General features: G+C 39.0%; 1 protein-coding gene across 1 annotated transcript in view; it reads left to right on the forward strand.

Annotated features, from left to right (window-relative positions):
- Positions 1-17,040, forward strand: part of LOC138965541 (A disintegrin and metalloproteinase with thrombospondin motifs 9-like) — an 87,444-nt gene extending 70,404 nt beyond the window's left edge. Inside the window, exons 32-39 of the mRNA XM_070337724.1 lie at positions 64-255; positions 964-1,099; positions 1,558-1,649; positions 2,810-2,904; positions 3,230-3,369; positions 3,810-3,901; positions 6,057-6,161; positions 7,117-17,040. Coding sequence (XP_070193825.1) covers positions 64-255; positions 964-1,099; positions 1,558-1,649; positions 2,810-2,904; positions 3,230-3,369; positions 3,810-3,901; positions 6,057-6,161; positions 7,117-7,209 — 945 coding nt within the window. The 3' untranslated portion in view covers positions 7,210-17,040. The remainder of the gene's footprint in view (positions 1-63; positions 256-963; positions 1,100-1,557; positions 1,650-2,809; positions 2,905-3,229; positions 3,370-3,809; positions 3,902-6,056; positions 6,162-7,116) is intronic.
- The last annotated feature ends 4,079 nt before the right edge of the window (positions 17,041-21,119 follow it).

Below are 21,119 nucleotides of genomic sequence, written 5' to 3' on the forward strand. Positions count from 1 at the left end.
ATTTAAACTAGTCTCCAACAGAACAGGACTAATTTTTGTTCTTGTTGTTGTTGTTATCTTTAGTGTTCTACAACATGCGGGGAAGGCCAGCAGATGAGAACAGTGGTGTGTCAGGCGGTGACGAAAGAAGGGTGGATTCTACCCGGCGAAGACCATGAAGGGTGCGGGCCAGAAGACAGACCCCCTTTCGCCCGCTACTGTAACTACGGAGACTGTCGCGCCAAGTATCACTGGAATGTTGGCGAGTGGGGAACAGTGAGTGTCCTTTTACTGTCAGTGTATTTGAGATAGAGTACTCTGATTTGATTTTGAGCTCAAAATCTTTATAATTAACACACCCCAAAAATGGTAGCATTAGGTCCATATGGTCCTGTCTTACAGCTATAATCCTTGGGAACCTATTTAACACACACATAAAACGAAGAGTTAGAATGAGAGGCTGTCGATTTTTGGTGTGTGTCTGAGTTGAATGGGGGTCATGCCAATACGTCCCAGTACCATTGTGTCCCAGTTCCATTGCGTCCCAAAAAAATGCCGTCTCATTGCGTCCCATTAAGCAATTCCATTGGGTCCCAATACCATTGGGTCCCAGTGCCATTGCGTCCCGTACCATTGCGTCCCAACAAAATTGCGTGTCGACGCAATGGTACTGGGACGTAATGGTACTGGGACGTAATGGTACTGGGACGTAATGGTATTGGGACGTATTGACATGTTCCCGTTGAATGATGCTTTCATCACATGTAACAACCTGAACAGATCTGTAATGGTGAACATGTTCGGTTACATGAGGAGGAATTTATCTTCTGCAGCGCATATTCATTTATGTAGCTGAACATAAGTACAACAGTGAATATGAGCACAAAATTAAGAAGCAATCTTTTTATTTTTAATTTTTTTAATTTTTATTTATTTCAAATTAGCATTCTTAGCAATGTGTTCTTTTCTGCTTGTGTTGGGTAGTGTTCGGCAAAGTGTGGCATGGGTTGGGAGCGTCGCCGCGTGACGTGCATGGATCGTGACGGCCAGCGAGTGGACAGCAATCAGTGTCTCAGACTGTACCGCCCACCCAAACGCAGACAGTGCTACAGCGGACCCTGTGAGTATCATATTAGAATACTGTGATCGAGGTGAATAAATTATCTAATGCTTTTGACGAATAACAGAAAAAATTCAACCCTAATGAAGAGGATTAAAAGTTGATCTACCTTTCAGTACAGTGGAACCCCCTTTTTACAGAGAAAACCTGAGATTTGAAAAGGGACTGAGTCATAAAATGGAAATACATTTACAAAGGGTTACAACAGAAAATCTGAAAAAGTAAGGTAATAAAATGGAGGAAGTCCCAAATCGGGGGGGACTTAAAGGGGGGTTCCACTGTATAAAATACACCCCATATTGACTCACAATTTCAATTACAACTTTGTCAAAGTTTTTATGGGCTGTGGTAGAACAACAGAGTATTGTTGTCCTGGTGCAGCATAAAATGGGCAATGGACATTAATTACATTTTGCCAATATCCTGCAGAATTGAAATAACTTGAGTCTTGGTTTCAGGTTATGCACGATCTTGTAAGGAGCTCAAAGAGCTGACAACAATCAGAAGGGATGGAGACTATAAAATCCAAGTAGACAACCAGCTTGTCACAGTAAGTATTACCAACAAGGACATTTCTGGAATAACTGAGACTGCTCTTAACGCTTTCTACCCCACCTATGTTAACCAAGTTTTTTTTAGCCGAGACCAGCTGTGCTGCAGCAGGTCACTCAGAATTGTAGTAACTGTGTAGTAACTGTGTATCAACACGCTGGAATGCAGGTGTTAGATTGACGTTACAGGAAGCGACTGAAGGTAACAGTCTGAGCAGATATATCCGTACCAGGTCAGATAGAGCCATATGAGTGGGTACGGATCATATATCCGTACCTGGGAGACAATAAGTTAAACATGCGAGCCTGTTTTCTTGCATGATCCAAGAGTTCATTTTAGAATTTCGCAAAACCATAATGAAAAGAGAGAATAGAATACAAAAGTAAGACAAATGTGTGGATGTTATTCTTTCTTTCAAAGAAAAATCATGCAACAAAGCACAGTTCTTTGATTTGAAAGGGGGGTAATCCTACTGCATTTAAAAAAAAAGTATTCTAAATTTCGATTACTTTTCTCTCTCTCTCTCTCTCTCTCTCTCTCTCTCTCTCTCTCTCTCTCTCTCTCTCTCTCTCTCTCTCTCTCTCTCTCTCTCTCTCTCTCTCTCTCACTCTCTCTCTCTCTCTCTCTCTCTCTCTCTCTCTCTCTCATATTAAACCCCCTCACACACACACACACACACACAGACATTTCTGTGAACTATCATCAAGAGCATAATAAATATTCCTGTTTCGCAACATATTGTACGTCAAGGGAGAGAATCAGCAGTTGGTGCATTTTTTTGTATGAATAAAACTGATGTAAAGTCTGTGAAACGAAACGATTGATTGTTGGGGGAGGGGGACAAAAAAGAAAGAAAGACAGAAAAAGAAAGTCTGCACATTTGGTAACTGGACATTTAAAGATAAAGATACCTGTTCTAATTTAAATCTTGAGATTTATATGAATCAAAGAAAATAATAAATACATGTACCTTGCTCTATGTGAGATTTGGAAGGGGGGGGGGGGGGTTATGGGGCAAAGAGGGAAAGAACAGAAAGAAAGAAATACAGCAAAGAAAACAACCATTTTGCAGACATTTGAAGATAATTAGCTTACATGACCATAATCGATTTAAATCATGAACAAAGACGTACATCAATGAATACCACACTGTTTCAGGTTTACTGCAAGGACATGCGCAAACCAACACCTATAGAGTACCTGTCATTGCCATCTGGTGAGAGTGCCAACTTCGCTGAGGTCTACGGTGAGAGGTCAGTATTCTTTTTTGGCTGTGTTTGTATGAGTGTCTGTCTGTCTGTCTGTCCAGCTGGCCGGCAGAGACTGTGTCTCCGGCTGCATGGCTATGTCTGATTATGTCTTTGTGTAACTGGCTATCTGATGGGCTTGTTTGCTAGCATGCAACTGTACGGTGGTTTCCGCTTTTCTATGGTCAAATTTGAAAACAAGGTCACACTTTCAGTAGATAAATTCACTTTACCTGCTACAGTCTATATCTCCAACTTTACATCGTTGCAATAACATGGTGTTCGTTCTGACATTCTCTGTTTTATCTGCAATTTTCTTCTTCTGTTTCAGACTTCGACGTCATGCTACCTGCCCCTATAACAGAACTCGACCAGAAAACTGTGATCTCTGCCGTGTGAAGAAGTACCGCCAAGCAGGAAACACAACCTACTCCAAAGTTAGGATTGATCTCAACACACTGCGAATCTTTGGTAAGTATCATTTACACAATCAGGTGCACATACAGGTGTGCATACACTCATGCAAACAACACAGATTTGCACAGAAAACACACACACACACACACCTACACACACACACACACACACACAGATACACAAGGATTAAAACCTTTATTGACAGGAACAAGCAAACAAAATCACGGAAGAAGGAAAAAACTAAAGTTTGACAGTAGTACAGAGGATAATGTAAAAGCCAAAGGTTAGACAACAATGACATTAGATGTCAAAAATATTAATCAAAATATTGACTTATTGCAGTGCATGGTATTGGTAGTGTTTATATATCTGTGCGTGTGACTGTCTGTGTGGTCACCTCTGTCTGTGTTTGTGTTGTGAGGCCCACATTGTTAGTTTTTGGGTGCCTAAAAGACAAATGTTTCACAAGCTTCCCCTTGTCATGTGGTTTTCAGTGAACGACGGTGCATTCAGCTATGTCCATGGTGGCAAATTCATTCCATTTGGTACAGCGGGTGACTGCTACAGCTCCAATACTTGTCCACAGGTAATTTTATTATAAATGTACGTTTGTTCACTTCAGCAATTACTAGGCTATGACTTTGGTATTATTTTTTAGATTCCTGCTGTCAATTTGCAACTTCATTAGTCTGAAGATATGAGTGCATTGTTGTAAGGATAGCTTGGTGTATGTTCACAGCAGTAGGACAAGTAGCTTGTAAACACATATACACTTTAAAATTGACTGACAATGTAACTGCAAGACGAATGAATTCTGGTAGAATGCAGTGGAACACACACCCCCCCCCCCCCCCCCCATCCCCTTTATGACCAAATGATTTGACTTAATTCCCCTTTTGCTTTCTCAGATTTTCTGTTTTTAACCAATGTAAATTTACCTCAAATATAAGAATTAACCTCCTTTTTAAGTTCTGATTTTCTCATATTTTTGAGGTCTTATAAAAAAAAAGTGTGTGTGTGTGGGGGATGGGGGTGGGGGATGGGGGTGGGGGATGGGTTACAATGTACGACAGAGCAGTAAAGAAAAACACAGACTAATACCTTAATTGACACCGTGAACTGTTTGTAGAGCGAGAAAGACAAACACATGCACCCACGTCACACACATATTACTTGTAGCATATCGATGTCGTCCGAATTTTGGCGCAACTCGTTTTTGACAGCTTTTCAGGAGAAGGCCAAAACTGATTATTTTTATAATGAAATATTGTTTGTATTTGTACCTGGTATGGATAGAAAGGTAAAATAATGTTTAATAAAGAACTGTCAATCGTATTTAAGAGAATATTTCTCATGGAGAATGATTTACAATTATAAGTCTGCACAAAAGCATGAAAATCACCAAGAATCGAGTTACGCCAAAATTCCAGGATGACAACGATATGCACCTAAAAGACCCCTGTGTATCGCCGCCCCCATACCTGCTAGCCTACACTTCCCACCGTAGACATTGTTCGTGTCACACGGCCAATGCCTCTGTTAGATAATGTAATGGGATTGCATTTTTATGACTCTTCAGAGACACATTGCGACATGCCTGCAGGGACATCGACTTGAATTATGCAGGGGACATTTAGTCAATAATTGATCACAGTCGGCTGTCATCAAATAGCATGTTTGAGTTAAAAATAACATTAGACACACACGCACTAAAAAGTTTTTTTGTCGTGATTTTTGGTATAGGTGAATTGTCTATATATGCAGTGAAATTATTCATTTTTAATTGATGTTGTTGTTGTTTTTCTGTAGCTTTTCATGCAGTAGATAGATATGGCTAGCTTGTGCTTCTTTTGAATAGAGTAAAATATAATTTGATTTTTACTGAGTTTTGGTTGGTAGTATATATGGTTTTTATTTTTATTTTTATAGATGAGCAATGTAGTACTTTTCCTGATGACAATAGAGGTAGCTCCCCTTTGTGCATAATTACTATCTGTGTCTCACTGTGTCTGTTCTGACCTTTTTACCTCTTTGAAATGAGAATAGGGGGAGGGGAGGGGGAAGGGGATGAATGAGATAATGCTGATAGTCAGTGAAACCCCCCTTTTAAGACCTCAACAAATTTGAGACAATCAGGCCTTACAAAAAAAAACGCGGGTTGGGGGAAGAATTTACCCGATGCTCCCCAGCATGTCGTAAGAGGCGACTAACGGATTCTGTTTCTCCTTTTACCCTTGTTAAGTGTTTCTTGTATAGAATATAGTCAATTTTTGTAAAGATTTTAGTCAAGCAGTATGTAAGAAATGTTAAGTCCTTTGTACTGGAAACTTGCATTCTCCCAGTAAGGTAATATATTGTACTACGTTGCAAGCCCCTGGAGCAAATTTTTGATTAGTGCTTTTGTGAACAAGAAACAATTGACAAGTGGCTCTATCCCATCTCCCCCCTTTCCCCGTCGCGATATAACCTTCGTGGTTGAAAACGACGTTAAACACCAAATAAAGAAAGAAAGAAAGAATGGCCTTATAAAGGAGAGAGTCTTACAATTGGAGGCAAATTTACAGAGGTTATGGATAGAAAAGGGGATCTCGAAGTCTTAAATTTGGAGGTCTTAAAAGGGGGTTCCAATGTAGTGGCTTGTTTGTTTGTTTGTTTGTTTTAACGTGCACACTTTTGTATCGTAACCTCCATGCCTTTTTAAAAAAAAGAAGAATAATAAAACACTGTTTCATAACCAACAGGGTAAGTTCAGCATCAACCTGGTTGGCACGGGGTTCATTGTGTCCATCAACACCACGTGGATGCTTCAGGGAAACAGGGCCACTCAGCAAATCTGGAGACTAAGGGTAAATTACCTTTAAAAAAGCGAGAAGAAAGACTATATACTTGTAGGCTGTTGGCTTTGTGATGCTCATGGTAATATAACAGTCAGGAAATTTCGAGACTAGGGTTAAGTGAATTACCTTTACGAAAGCGAGAAGAAAGACTATATACTTGTAGGCTGTTGGCTTTGTGATGCTCATGGTAGTATAACAGTCAGGAAATCTGGTGACTAAGGTTAAGTGAATTACCTTTACGAAAGCAAGAAGAAATACTACTTGTTGGCTTTGTGATGCTCATGGTAGTATAACAGTCAGGAAATCTCGAGACTAAGGTTAAGTGAATTACCTTTACGAAAGCAAGAAGAAATACTACTTGTAGGCTGTTGGCTTTGTGATGCTCATGGTAGTATAACAGTCAGGAAATCTGGTGACTAAGGTTAAGTGAATTACCTTTACAAAAAAAGCAAGAAGAAATATACTTGCAGACTGGTGGCTTTGTGATGCTCGTGGTAGTAGAACAGTCAGGAAATCTATAGACTTAAGGGTAAATTAAGTACCTTTAACAAAAATCGAGAAGAAATATAATTGTATACTGATGCGTTTGTGATGCTGGTGGTGGTACATGTATAACAGTCAGGATGAGTCTTCAGTAACTGACGACGTAGGAAGAAATATCGGTAAATTTGACACAAAAAAGTAGGGAAGAAAGTTTCATAAGAAAAAGAAAGAAAAAAAGTTTCGCCACACATTTCATAGTTAAATGGAACTCGACCCACTAAATTTGAACCATGGTATTTGGTCTTCATCAGATTTCTACCCTGGTAGGTTTACCTGTACATGTACAGAAACTGATTTTGCCAGAGGGTTGGCAGTTTTGTTACACGTACAGTTGTTGTTGTTGTTGTTTTTATTTTTTTATTTTTGCTCTCTGTTCATGCAGACAGAGTGTAAAGAAGGTGTATGTCTTTGTGTTTTACAGGATGGTAAGATAATCCGAGGCCTGTGCGGGGGATACTGCGGGGTGTGTGCCCCTGACCACCTAACTGGCTTGCAGCTTCAGCTGTCAGGATGAAGGAAAGGCAACCCACAGCAGCTGTTGAATTTGAGCCTGCAACTCACAGAACACCCAGTCAGAGACTAACAAAACCAAGAGCACCCTGTTTCACAATAGACGTTGGTGTGGACAGTTTGAGGAAAGTGACAACAAAATCCTGCCGAAGGTTTTGTATTTGGTTTCACTGGGTGAAAAGAATGTGAGAAAATGTTTGGTTGTCTGTGAAAAAGATCTTGAGATGCCTTTGTTACATAGTACTGATGCATGTAGCAGTCTTGTGTTCTACATGTGGCACAGTCAATGGCAGGAATAAGATCTAAGATGGGAGCTAACCCTTGCTTCCAAACACATGGTCTCCTGCAACAGAACAGTACAGGTCTGCATGAGGTTCCAGTTTTCTGAGGTTCGACCCTCTTCAGGAAAAGTTTGCCTGAATCTTCAGTTCATACTTTTCAGTTTGAGATGGAATAGGCTATCCATGTTCACGATAAGTCAAAATGAACTCCAGACTGCCCTCTTTTTCTTCTATTTATTTTAAATAATTTTTTTTTAGCTTTTCGGGATTAGAATGAGTGCCAGCATTAACAGCATTGCAGTCTTTGCTCATTCTTTCGACCCCTGTTGTGAGCTGCTAATTGTGATCAAATCAAACACAAGTTTGTGGTAATCAGTTTGTAAGAAGGGTCAGCAATTCAAACTTTCTTCATTACCAGACATGTTCAAAACACTGAGCTTGATCAGTCAGAAAGTTAGAGCTTAAGCCGACTGCTATATTAGAACTTCAAGTACCTGGAGCTGTAGCAGCCAGTCAGTGGCTTGGTATGTTGCACAAGCCGCAACAACAATTACGCTTGTGTGTTTAAATGCTGGATGAATCAACCAATGGCAATGCTTGCATTAGACAATACCAAATTAGCCAATCAAATCCCCATTGCTAAGGCTGGAATCCAATCAAAGTCTGTGTTATCCAGGGCTGGATCATCCAATCAGTCTCTGGTAACCATGGAGGGTATGATCATTCAATCATCCAATCAATGCCTTTGTTAGACTTAAGCCAGTCACCAGTGCTTGTGCTAGCCTGAGCCTATAAACCAGCTCAAAGCTGATGCATGTACTAACCATTGTTTAGTGCTTAATTGTTTCCCAGAATGAACAAATGACATTGACACTGAAGGTTTGTTTAAGCAGCAAACATCTGTGACTGTCCTCTTATTAAGAGCCAATTAAGCTTTTGCTTTTCAAACTCTCTTATTGTAAGAAGATGTGTGTTTGTGTTAATTTGTATCCATTGACTCAGCATTTCATGGATTGGTGATGCCTTTTTTTTTCTTCTCTGTACAGAAGGTTGGCAGCCCATTTGTCCTGAACATAATACTGTTCAATTGTCAGTGCCACATGCTTGTATAATGTTCACTAAGTCACTGAATTCTCAGGAGATATTTTGTTGATTTTAGATCTGATTAAATCATGCGCTCACCCTGATAGTGCAGACCGTTTCTCAATGTTTTCATTTGCTTTGCACATAATTTTAACATCCTCACTCACTCTAACTTGATTATTAAATTTGCCATGTTTGAAACAGGGAAATTACCACAACACCCATGATTATTTTGTTTGTTTGATATGCTCTTACTGTTGATACATGTATTTGAAAAAGAAAATAAGTTTGTACTCTAGCATTATATTGCCAACAGCTGTATATAAAGGTCAACAATCAATACTGAGGCAGCTACATTAAAATGTTGTTGCTTTTTATGAGAATAACATCAGAATTGTACAAACAGCATTGCATATCCAACTTTAGGAGAGGCTAAGAATGCAGGATATGGTGAAGAAATTTATATCTGAGAGCAAATCATCAGAATTGTACAAACAGCATTGCATATCCAACTTTAGGAGAGGCTAAGAATGCAGGATATGGTGAAGAAATTTAGATCTGAGAGCAAATCATCAGAATTGTACAAACAGCATTGCATATCCAACTTTAGGAGAGGCTAAGAATGCAGGATATGGTGAAGAAATTTAGATCTGAGAGCAAATCATCAGAATTTTACAAACAGCATTGCATATCCAACTGTAGGAGAGGCTAAGAATGCAGGATATGGTGAAGAAATTTAGATCTGAGAGCAAATCATCAGAAGTTACAGTGGAACTCCCTGTTAAGATGTATGAGCTAGGTCTAAAAGGGGGGTTCCACCGTATCTCTTTCGATATATATAAAAAGCACAGCCTTGTCATAACGATCAACACAATGGCAGCACCAGCTCACTGAGAAGAGATAATGGATCATCTGTTTCAATGTGCTGGAAAATATACTTGGCCAGTACGTACCCTATGAGATTCTAGTGCTTTGTTTCTTAAGGCAGCTTTGACCATAGAGCTATATCTTCACATGGTTCACAACGTCCAGGAAAGCAATATGTGCATCATCATGTAGAGTTTGTTTTCAGGGGTGTGCCTGCATGTCTTCCACATCTTCCACATCTTCAAAAGAATAAGAGGTATCATACCTCTTGGTTAGTAAATATGGGGGTTCATTACATTTAGTCAAGTTTTGACTAAATGTTTTAACATAGAGGGGGAATCGAGACGAGGGTCGTGGTGTGTGTGCGTGTGCGTGTGTGTGTGTGTGTAGAGCGATTCAGACTAAACTACTGGACCGATTTTTCTGAAATTTGACATGAGAGTTCCTGGGAATGATATCCCCGGACGTTTTTTCTTTTTTTTGATAAATGTCTTTGATGACGTCATATCCGGCTTTTTGTAAAAGTTGAGGCGGCACTGTCACACCCTCATTTTTCAATCAAATTGATTGAAATTTTGGCCAAGCAATCTTCGACGAAGGCCGGACTTCGGTATTGCATTTCAGTGTGGTGGCTTAAAAATTAATTAATGACTTTGGTCATTAAAAATCTGAAAATTGTAAAAAAAAATTATGAAACGATCCAAATTTACGTTCATCTTATTCTTCATCATTTTCTGATTCCAAAACATATAAATATGCTATATTTGGATTAAAAACAAGCTCTGAAAATAAAAAAAATAAAAAATTATGATCAAAATTAAATTTCCAAAATCGTTTCAAAAACTATTTTCATCTTATTCCTTGTCGGTTCCTGATTCCAAAAACATATAGATATGATATGTTTGGATTAAAAACACGCTCAGAAAGTTAAAACGAAGAGAGGTACAGTAAAGCGTGCTATGAAGCACAGCGCTGCCGCGCCAAACAGGCTCGTCACTTTCACTGCCTTTTGCACTAGCGGCGGACTACGTTCAGTTTCATTCTGTGTCGAGTTCCACAGCTTGACTAAATGTAGTAATTTCGCCTTACGCGACTTGTTTTATTTATACCACAGCCAAAATTCAGAATGCAAAGAAGAAGGCAACTTTCCATGTTTATGTACAATGAAAATGAACATTAAAGTTTTCTTATCTTATCTGATCTTATGTTATGTAGCTATAATGGCAAATTTAACAATCTACCATAAAACATATAGGAGAGGAAGGAGACTTCATTATAGACACTTTTATCAATGATATGCCATTTCTGGGAAGATTCAGTAAAAGTTCTTTATATTAATGTGTAAGTTTACGCTCACAGGTCATGCAGGTTCTTATGAAATCAAAAGTAAACAATCTTTATATACCTCATGAGCATCAACAGTGTATACCTCCTGGATACAAAAGCTGTAGTTTCTACACTTCTTCACTCAACATTCAACTTATTTGATATTCAGCATTAGGAGGTAAAATACTTCCAATTTTATGACTCAGCTTTTATTAAAGCTGTTTTTAAATCGGCGCAGCACAGAGGTTGTGGCATCGTGTCTAGCAGACGATTGCTTTCGTCAGCCTGGCTTGCTCCACCGGATGTTGCGTCAGATGTGGTCGCGCGCGCACCCACACTCTCACAACATCCGACAGACGCTATCTGTCAGCTCGTCGCCAGTTTTTGTTTTATGTGATGTAGAACACTGAATAGAATATATCCTGCAGCCAAGAGAAAAGAGGTATGGCAATGTTTGAGAATGGAATGAGTGTCAAGTTTACCTTTCTCCCCATACCTGTACACTTGTATAAATATATTTGTAAGATAGGACGTTACACCAGTGTTTCAAGTTTGAATGACTATTTATTAGAAGTCTCGGTAAATATACTCAACTTGCAGCCAAATGAAGATTGAGGAATGTTTGAGATTCAAATGAGTACCAAAGTAGAACAATTATTAATGTTTGCCAATTCCCAAGTTTAAGTCTGCACATTAAAAAGTCATCCAATGTTCAAAGTTTGACTGACTTTCTGGTAAAAATGTGTCAGTGAATGCCTGTTTGTTAAAGAACATCTTGCAGCTAAATGAAAGATAAAGCAATTTCTGGGAGTTGAGTGCATGTATGAGCTTCAGTTCATTTTTTATTTTCAATGCACTTGTGTTTGAGCCCATATAATTATATCCTAAATCCTAAGCAAAAAGATCCATTCGATCGCTTGTGTTTCACAAAAAAACTTTGTTTTTGTTGATTTCTAAAGTGCCTGTAATAATTAATAATCGACTTTGGCGAATTTGGTTTTAGCAGATACCGTCATAATTGTTTGCTTGTGCATAATTATTGTTGTGCAACTGATTTGATTTTGGTCAAAACCAAAAGAAGTCCGTTCATTGCAGAATATGCGGTTTTGTTTTTGTTTTTTGTTTTTCAAGTACACAACTGAGAAAATTATTGCAGAACACAGTAGCTTTGTAATTTGTTTGTTTGTTTTAAAATTTTCTGGGAACAAGGAATTGTGTTTATAACCAGATCTCTAACTGAATATGAAAGTTTCAGATCATTTGAGGTAACTATATATATTATCACTTTAATGATGGTGTTCATTACATCACATTACATTTGCATTATTGGAACTATATGTATTAAGTTGTGTGTGTTAGAGAGTGTGTATGTTTGCACACTAATCCAATTGCCATAATTTATTTTTAACCAGTACATAAAAGTTGAATGTTTTCTAGATTTAGATATGTTTTGAAATCATAATAGAATTACAATATATAGCTATTCTGGTGGACACGTGGGGGAATTCGGGGGCTGTGATTGGATGGTCTCTTCCGATCATCAAAGCATAATGCTACGGAAGTCGGCCATTTTTGCCAATATCCAATAACAAAGACGCATGGTTCCGGTTTACCCATCTGTACCACACGATGTTTCACTGATCGACAACAGCATACACTGACAACTTGAAATTCTTCTCGGGAATGTTTTTCAGCTTTACAAATGTCGATAGCATACCCTTTTCTGCTAACTTCCCGATGAAACAGGACTAAACCTATTATTTTCTGTCCCTAAACACCACAAAATTCCCAAAGTTGAAAGATGTAGTACAAACAGGGGAGTAAAACGGAACAGCCGTTTTTGTGTGCCTGTGAGCTTAGTTCACAGTTGCCGACTGACACAAATTAACTTTCGCATTCGGCTTTTCTTATCTTGTAACTCCACACTAAATACCCCACTTCCCCTCTGAAGTATTGATGTACAACCCATGGCACTAACATTCATGTAGTCGTTTATTACTGAGGTTGAAAAATTCGCTTCATGACGAGACAAGTATAAATGCCATTCACCCAAACTGAAAACGTCGCTGCCGTCTGCTCGCTTTGTACGGATTAGCTGTTCTCTTTTCCTCCCCTTGTTGCATCCTAGTTCTTCAGTTGTTTCTAGTTTTCCGTTGATGTTGTGTTTTGGTCTTCTTCATAAGTAGTCTTGTTCAAAATTAAAAAAACTCAAACTTCTTTTTGTTGTATACGAATGAACTAATAAAAAGCTGTTTAACAGCTGTGTTGTCAAATCGAGTTTTTTTCCAAAGTCAGTGTGGCGCCTGCGCAAAACTAATGCGCATAAGAAACGGCGTCCGCTATCAAAACCTGAGATCAACGCATCGACGCAAAAACTGTCATTTTGTAAGTTTGGAACAACAAATAAAGGTCAGAACAGCTATATAATCGCTATTGTATTTTCAGCGAAGCAATAGGGTCCGATATTTAGACTCGAACAAGTATAATGCGACTCGTCGACATTATACTTGTCTCGTCTAAATATCGGACCCTATTGCTACGCTGAAAACACAATAGCTGTTAATAATCTGTCTATTTTGTATTCATCTGTTGTTGTTGTTTTTTCATCTCTTATTTAGATTCTTATGAAGTTCATGATTTTTGGTTTTTTTTAGTTCTGTTTTTTTGTGTGTGCTTTTTTTGTTCTTCTAAAAAAGTTTAGGATCATACAGTATGAGTGAATACAACTTTCTTAGCACTTTTGAGGATCCTTATGGCAGTTTCACATCAACATTTGTGTATTCAAAGACAAGTGGATGACTTTTGTCTTTTGTGTGTGTGTTGTAAATTTGTACAAACTACTGTTTCTCAAAGTTTTGGTGATTGCAACAAGTTTAATTCTTCTTGTACGGTCATTTCTGCAAACTTGTTTAAAAAAAATGTGTATAATATTTATTGAAGGTTAGAAAGTGTTACTAATGCATGTATTTATTTGTGATTTTAATGCGTTCATTGCAGTGATAACCTGAAGAACCTCAGTGGACTATTATTTGATTCATGTATTTTTACTTTTTAAAAAACTTGATTTTGTCTTGAAGTTGTATGCATCTAGGTTTTGACACACTTGCCAAACTTCAAGAGCGTTTGTTTAACTGGTTAAAATACATCCATTATTTATGCCATCACCTAGTCAGACTTAAAGGTACCTTACACCCAGTGCAAACAATAATGTAAATCATAACAGATCCGTACAGGTGTTTTTTTTATGAGGCTGCCACATGAAAGTCATGCTCACATCCCAAATCCCGCTGAACTATAAGTCATGTAAGCAAGGAAAGCTCTATGAGGTTTGTTTTTTATTTGACAAGAATAGTTACTTTTTGTACAAATGTTCTTCAATATTAATTTTGATTATTTTATCATTCTGAATTTTAATGTTAAACTTGGTGTGTTTTTTAGTTAAATCTAGTTACTATGCAGTTTGTTAAGAACACATTTTAACAGTTATTCATGTATGTTTGCTCAGCTGATATCATGGTAGAAATAACATTTTAGTTTTTGCTTGCGCTGAACTATTTTTGTTTAGTCTTCTTCTGCGTTCGTGGGCTGAAACTCCCACGTACACTCGTGTTTTTTGCATGAGTGGAATTTTACGTGTATGACCGTTTTTTACCCCGCCATTTAGGCAGCCATACGCCGTTTTCGGAGGAAGCATGCTGGGTATTTTCGTGTTTCTATAACCCGCCGAACTCTGACATGGATTACAGGATCGTTTTCGTGCGCACTTGGTCTTAATGTGCTTGCGTGTACACACGGGGGTGTTCGGACACCGAGGAGAGTCTGCACACAAAGTTGACTCTGAGAAATAAATCTCTCGCCGAACGTGGGGACGAACTCACTCTGACAGCGGCCAACTGGATACAAATCCAGCGCGCTACCGACTGAGCTACATCCCCGCCCTTTTTGTTTAGTGATCAGCAGACTGTTAAGTAAATCCCATTTACTCAAAATAAGAACGTAGCTTTCAGATACTATTCATTGTTTTTTCTGAAAGTTCAGTTCTTATAATTCAACTCATTTTACAGAGATTATTACTGAGGAGTACGTATTTACAATTTACGAACACTTTTTTTTATTTATTGCACAACAGCCTACAGAATAGAAGCATAATCTTTTTAGAGCACATTTAGGTAATGAACGTTTGCCATTTTTATATACCGCTGATACCTCATTCAGTTGTGCATTTATATGCGCATGCAGGTGTGATTATTTTTTCTGATGTAGAGCCTGCAAGTTAGTAAATTCTGGTGCTCACGATTGCAAAACTCAGCACATGTGCAAACATGATATTATTGTGTTCATACACAAGCTAGAAGGTAAGATTGTTTTAGCTGTGAATTGAGCAAGATATTTATTTATTTTGTAACCCATACAGTGATCGACTTTGCTCCTAGAACGTATTAGTTTTTATCCTACATACGTGAGAGAGACACCCGTGAGATAATAATCGTTCAAATCACACGTGTGTATATCATGTAAATGAGGTCATGTCAAGCAAGTCTGGCAAGGACCTGTTTTTCCACTGCGTATGATGCCAAAGTCACCGAGACGAACGTCATTATAGAAAATAAATTGCGCTCGCTAATTACCCTCGATGAATCTTTAGAACTAACACGTCACGCCACACTTTCAGAGTGACGTTTCTTTGCTTTGACGTAATAGATTGCACGAGGCTTTAGAAGAGATCGAGGTTCCAAAACAAGCGTCTTCAATTTAGCTGCCTCGAATGCAGGACATTTTCAGTAAAATACACGTAAGTACAGTATGTAGGATAAACAGAATACTACATGGCTTGCTGTGTCGTACCAGATTTACACTCGTTGCTTTTTCAAATAGTGAACAGCTCGCTTTCGCTCGCAGTTCAATATTTAAAAAAACAAAACTCGCGTAAATCTGGTACGACACAGCAAGCCATGTAGTAATCTCTATGCTCACTTTGGCCATAAACCTTGCTGGTGACTTCTCTTTTTGTTCACCAAAATATATATTATAGCTGATCAGTGGAAATACTCAGATAGCTCTTCAGAATGCTGGTAAGCATAATATAGTACGTGCTCTGGTTTTGTGGCATGCTGTATCTGATACTTGTATTAGAGTCTGATGCAAGGTAATAATTTGCTCACAAATCTGTGTCATGATTTCCTTTGTCCAGCAATGCAATTACATGTATACTCACTTTTTGATAAATGTCAGTTTATGTTTTTGAATGGATGGTCTCTCATAGATGTATATATTTATCTCTATACCGAGTACATATTGATTTGAGAGAGACACAGTGTGTATGTGTGTGTGTGTGTGTGTGTGTGTGTGTGTGTGTGTGTGTGTGTGTGTGTGTGTGTGTGTGTGTGTGTGTTCTCCTTGCAAGCACTTTGTTTTTGATATTATTGAACAAGTTTTAAGTCAAAGTTCACTCTCTAACAAACCGAGAATGTATGGTTTCAGAGGTGTTCCTTGCTTTAAGTTTCCCTGTCAGTTCATTAATTGATTAATCTGTTTATTTATTCATGTCCCTCATCTTTGTGTTTTACATTTCAGGTAAATTATGCATACAGTAATTTGTTTGATTGAAAGAGGAGAGCACTAGAAAGACTCATGTTTTTAGTGTTGTGTTTTGCTGCAAATGCGCATGTTGACCTGTCAGAGTTTTGACAGAAACTAAGTCGATGCTGGATGAATCGTATATTTGAGCTCCAAAATGGTTTTTTAAAATTGTTTATTATTGTTATTGATGTTTTGTAATTTGATACCTTCAGCGCAATGTATTTGTATATATAAGCTTTATTTTTACCTTAAGTTTGACTATTTTTGCATTTTTGAAGATTTATGTTGACACATTGTTTTGCATGTAGGTGCTATACGTGTGTACTTGTCGTTATCACTCAGCCTGAATTCAGATTATTTATTCTTGAGTTTTTGAATGGTCTGTACATACGTTATTAATGTATTTGGTTGCTAAAAGAAATATGCATTACTCTTATCTTCTCCAGTGTTTCGTTAGCTCATACTGTGTGTTTCAGGCTGTTGTCAGAGTGCCGTCAGTGCAAAAAGTATTAATTATTAATTAATAAGCTCATTTGGCCAGTTTGGTGTAATATTTGTGTGCACTGTTTATGATTGAGTTAATGTTGATGTGTAAGTAACGAATGGTATGATAGAGTTTCACTAGTGACTGTTTTGTTTTTTTGTTTTTTGTTATTTTAATATCTAGAATATATGTAATAAAATATTTCTGAATAACAGTCTATGTTTGTTTAGCTCTTTTCCCACTTGGCAGTTCTCTCTCTCTCTCTCTCTCTCTTTCTCTCTCTTTCTCTCTCTCTCTTTCTCTCTCTCTCTCTCTCTCTCTCTCTCTCTCTCTCTCTGGCTCATGCTCTCTCTCTCTCTCTCTCTCTCTCTCTCTCTCTCTCTCTCTCTCTCTCTCTCTCTCTCTCTCTCTCTCTCTCTCTCTCTCTCTCTCTCTCTCTCTCTCTAGCGTTCACGCCACTCTTTCTCTCTACTGCTACTACTACTATAGTCGAACCTGTTTATAACCACCGACCAAAATTGGTCGCTATGGAAAGGTGAATCATGTAGAAGAAAAATTCGTCTGAACTTCTAGGAAGGGGACGTTGTGGGCAGGCGATCTCTTTCAAGATTTGACCTGGGGGGGGGGGGGGGGGTAAGATGGGGACTCCACTGTGCTACTGCCGCTTCTGTTGCTGTGTCTAATACTTCAGAGGAACCTCCCGTCTGAGACAATCAGGTCTTAAAATGGGGGTAAATTTAAAAAGGCAAGTACGAAAAGTAAGTCAAGCAAAGCCTACACAGGGACAGGGGTTATTGTATCTGGGGGTCTCAAAAGAGGGGTTCCACTGCATTGCAGGTGATGCTTTTACCACTACATGGAAGACGACTGCTGACCTGTGGAGGCTCTACATAACACCACCAGCTTCATAACCAGAGCTGGACTCCAAGTGTAACCTAGGCGAAATAAGAAGAAGAAGACGACTGCTGACCTGTGGAGGCTCTACATAACACCACCAGCTTCATAACCAGAGCTGGACTCCCAAGTGTAACCTATGCGAACGATAAGAAGAAGACGACTGCTGCTGCTGCTGCTAATACTTAATAACACGGCAAAAGGAGTCTGCTAATGCACTGTCATCGCAACAACTATACTGAAACTCTTATGAAAAGTAATTACAAAGAACCAAAATTAGACATAATTAAAAACTAACAAGTCGCGTAAGGCGAAATTACTACATTTAGTCAAGCTGTGGAACTCACAGAATGAAACTGAACGTAGTCCGCCGCTAGTGCAAAAGGCAGTGAAAGTGACGAGCCTGTTTGGCGCGGTAGCGATTGCGCTGTGCTTCATAGCACGCTTTACTGTACCTCTCTTCGTTTTAACTTTCTGAGCGTGTTTTTAATCCAAACATATCATATCTATATGTTTTTGGAATCAGGAACCGACAAGGAATAAGATGAAATAGTTTTTAACACGATTTCGGAAATTTAATTTTGATCATAATTTTTATATTTTTAATTTTCAGAGCTTGTTTTTAATCCAAATATAACATATGTACATGTTTTTGGAATCAGAAAATGACGAAGATTAAGACGGAATTGTTTTTGGATCGTTTAATAAAAAAATAATTTTAATTACAAATTTCCGATTTTTAATGACCAAACTCACTCATTAGTTTTTAAGCCACCAAGCTGAAATGCAATACCAAACCCCGGGCTTCGTCGAAGATTGCTTTGCCAAAATTTCAATCAATTTGATTGAAAAATGAGGGTGTGACAGTGCCGCCTCAACTTTTACAAAAAGCCGGATATGACGTCATCAAAGGTATTTATCGAAAAAATGAAAAAAACGTCCGGGGATATCATACCCAGGAACTCTCATGTCAAATTTCATAAAGATCGGCCCTGTAGTTTAGTCTGAATCGCTCTACACACACACACAGACAGACACACACACATACACCACGACCCTCGTCTCGATTCACCCCTCTATGTTAAAACATTTAGTCAAAACTTGACTAAATGTAAAAACGAGGGTAAATCTAAAAGTGAAGCATCATACGTTTTGGTAGTGCAGTTTCCACTCGCACTCACATTTCACTTAAATTAAGACAAGCTCTTTAACGACAAGAAAGAAGGGAGTATATGATTACTGTTGGGGGGGGGGGGGGGGAGAAGAGAGGGGGGAGGGGGAGGCAAAGAAAGGGGGCAGGGGGGAGAAGGGTTGAAGGGCAGCAGTGAATTTTTCATGCAGTGTTTCCCTTCATGGCAAAGTGTGCGTTATGCCTGAGAGCGATCGATAGGCCCACTTATCCATAATTTATTTCCCTCTCTCAGCGTCGCTTTTTATCTTTTAAATAAATTCTCCCTTGTGTAATCAACGAGTCACGTCGTGCACCCACGTGAGCGTGGAACGTATCCTTCTGTGTGTTACGTGTATGAAAAGAGAGAGGGGGGGGGGGGGAGCGAGAGGGGAAAGGATTACAAATGTGAGTGAGTTATATTGTGTGTGTGTGTGTGTTTGTTTGTGTGTGTGTGTGTGTGTGTGTGTGTGTGTGAGAGAGAGAGAGGTGGGGAGAGAGGAGAAGGGTGGGAAAGGATATCATAAGTATGTTTGTCTGTGCGTCTGTCTGTGTCTATCAAATTCTCTGTCTGTCTGTCAGTCGGTCTATCAAGTTTCACACACACACACACACACACGCTACCCCTCACCGCCCTACACACACGGATACACTGCGCACATAATTATAGCATACCTAATTCACGCCAGGCATACAAACCGATCCACACGCTACACTAACGGATATACGACGTATACCCACAATATATCACACATGAGAATGTTCAGAATGTTGGTTAAAGTCAGACTTTTTTGTGAGCTCCAAGGCACGGCTTCAGAGTAGTTTTTGTGATGCGTTGTCAGAATTAATGTATTATTTTGGAAACATCTAGGTGTCTTTCAGACTTTCTCGTCTACCCTTGTTCCTGTGTCTGACATATAGCATACCTCAGTATTTTACACACACACATATATATATATATATATACACACTAATAATAGAACACCCTGACGAAGGCCACGAGGCCGAAATATTGGTGAAAACGTGAAGGCTTGTTTTGGTTATTTTTTCCATATTTGTTTGTATATATATTTACACACACACGACCGCACAAAACATACAGTCCTGGGCCCACTACACAGCAGCTCACAGTACACGTTCTGTACGTTCAGCGTATACTTTCTGGTGGTATCAGCGAAAAATCCTTATTGGAACTACCAGCTGAACGTTTTCGGTCTCTTTAGATAGATAGATTGACGTGACGTCACACGGAAAGAACAGAAACTCGCAGTAAAAGAAAAAAAGTCGCATATTTCACAAACAAAATTTCCGAGGTCTGGCTATTCCTAATCTCACACACTCTCTCTCTCTCTCATGGGGTGGAAGATGAATACCGTCTCCGGATTCGAACCAGCGACCTTTCGGTCACAAGCCCAGTGCTCTACCACCTGAGCTACCCGGGCCCCCGTAATCTGTCTGTTTCCGATAACAGTTTTATACTGACTGTCACTCCTCATCAGTCATCGGAGACATCGCTTCGAACCATACTACCGTATACGCTGACGGTACACACAGTATACGTTCCCCAACTGTTCTGCAAGAAAACATACATACGTTATATGTCTGCTTATACCGAGGTGCAATGGGTGCACACACACACACACACACATATATATATATATGTATACACACACACACACACACACACACACACACACACACACTCTAACCCCTCCCCCTCTCTGTCTCTATGTCTCTCTGTCTCTGTCTCTCTCTGTCTCTCTCTGTCTCTCTCTGTCTCAGTCTCTCTCTCTCTCTCTCCCCTACACACACACACACACACACACACACACACACACACACACACACACACACACACACACACACAAGAAAGTCTCCAATGACCAAAACATGTCGGTAGGCTTTTCAAACAAGCTTACGAAACTTTTATTGAAAAAATGAAATATAAATGAGATCTTATTTCCCGCTGAACAAAAATGCCGAGATGTGCACTAAATTATTCATTCTCAGAATGGAGGAAGCACGGGGGAAATCAATAATTCAGAGGTGGTTTGAATAACTAAGTTCCACCAGAGCTCTGTCTTGTGCTAGTGTGGACGTTTCTTTGTTAAGCAGTCGACTATTGTTGAGACATATTTCTCTTTCTTGTGTTGACATGGAAAAAAGAGAGAGAAAATATTGACGACTGAGTGAAGGGGAAAATATTCAAAGCACAGAATATAAAGTTAAAG

The sequence above is a fragment of the Littorina saxatilis genome, linkage group LG4, assembly GCF_037325665.1.
Source record: "Littorina saxatilis isolate snail1 linkage group LG4, US_GU_Lsax_2.0, whole genome shotgun sequence".
Classification (NCBI taxonomy): Eukaryota; Metazoa; Mollusca; class Gastropoda; order Littorinimorpha; family Littorinidae; genus Littorina; species Littorina saxatilis.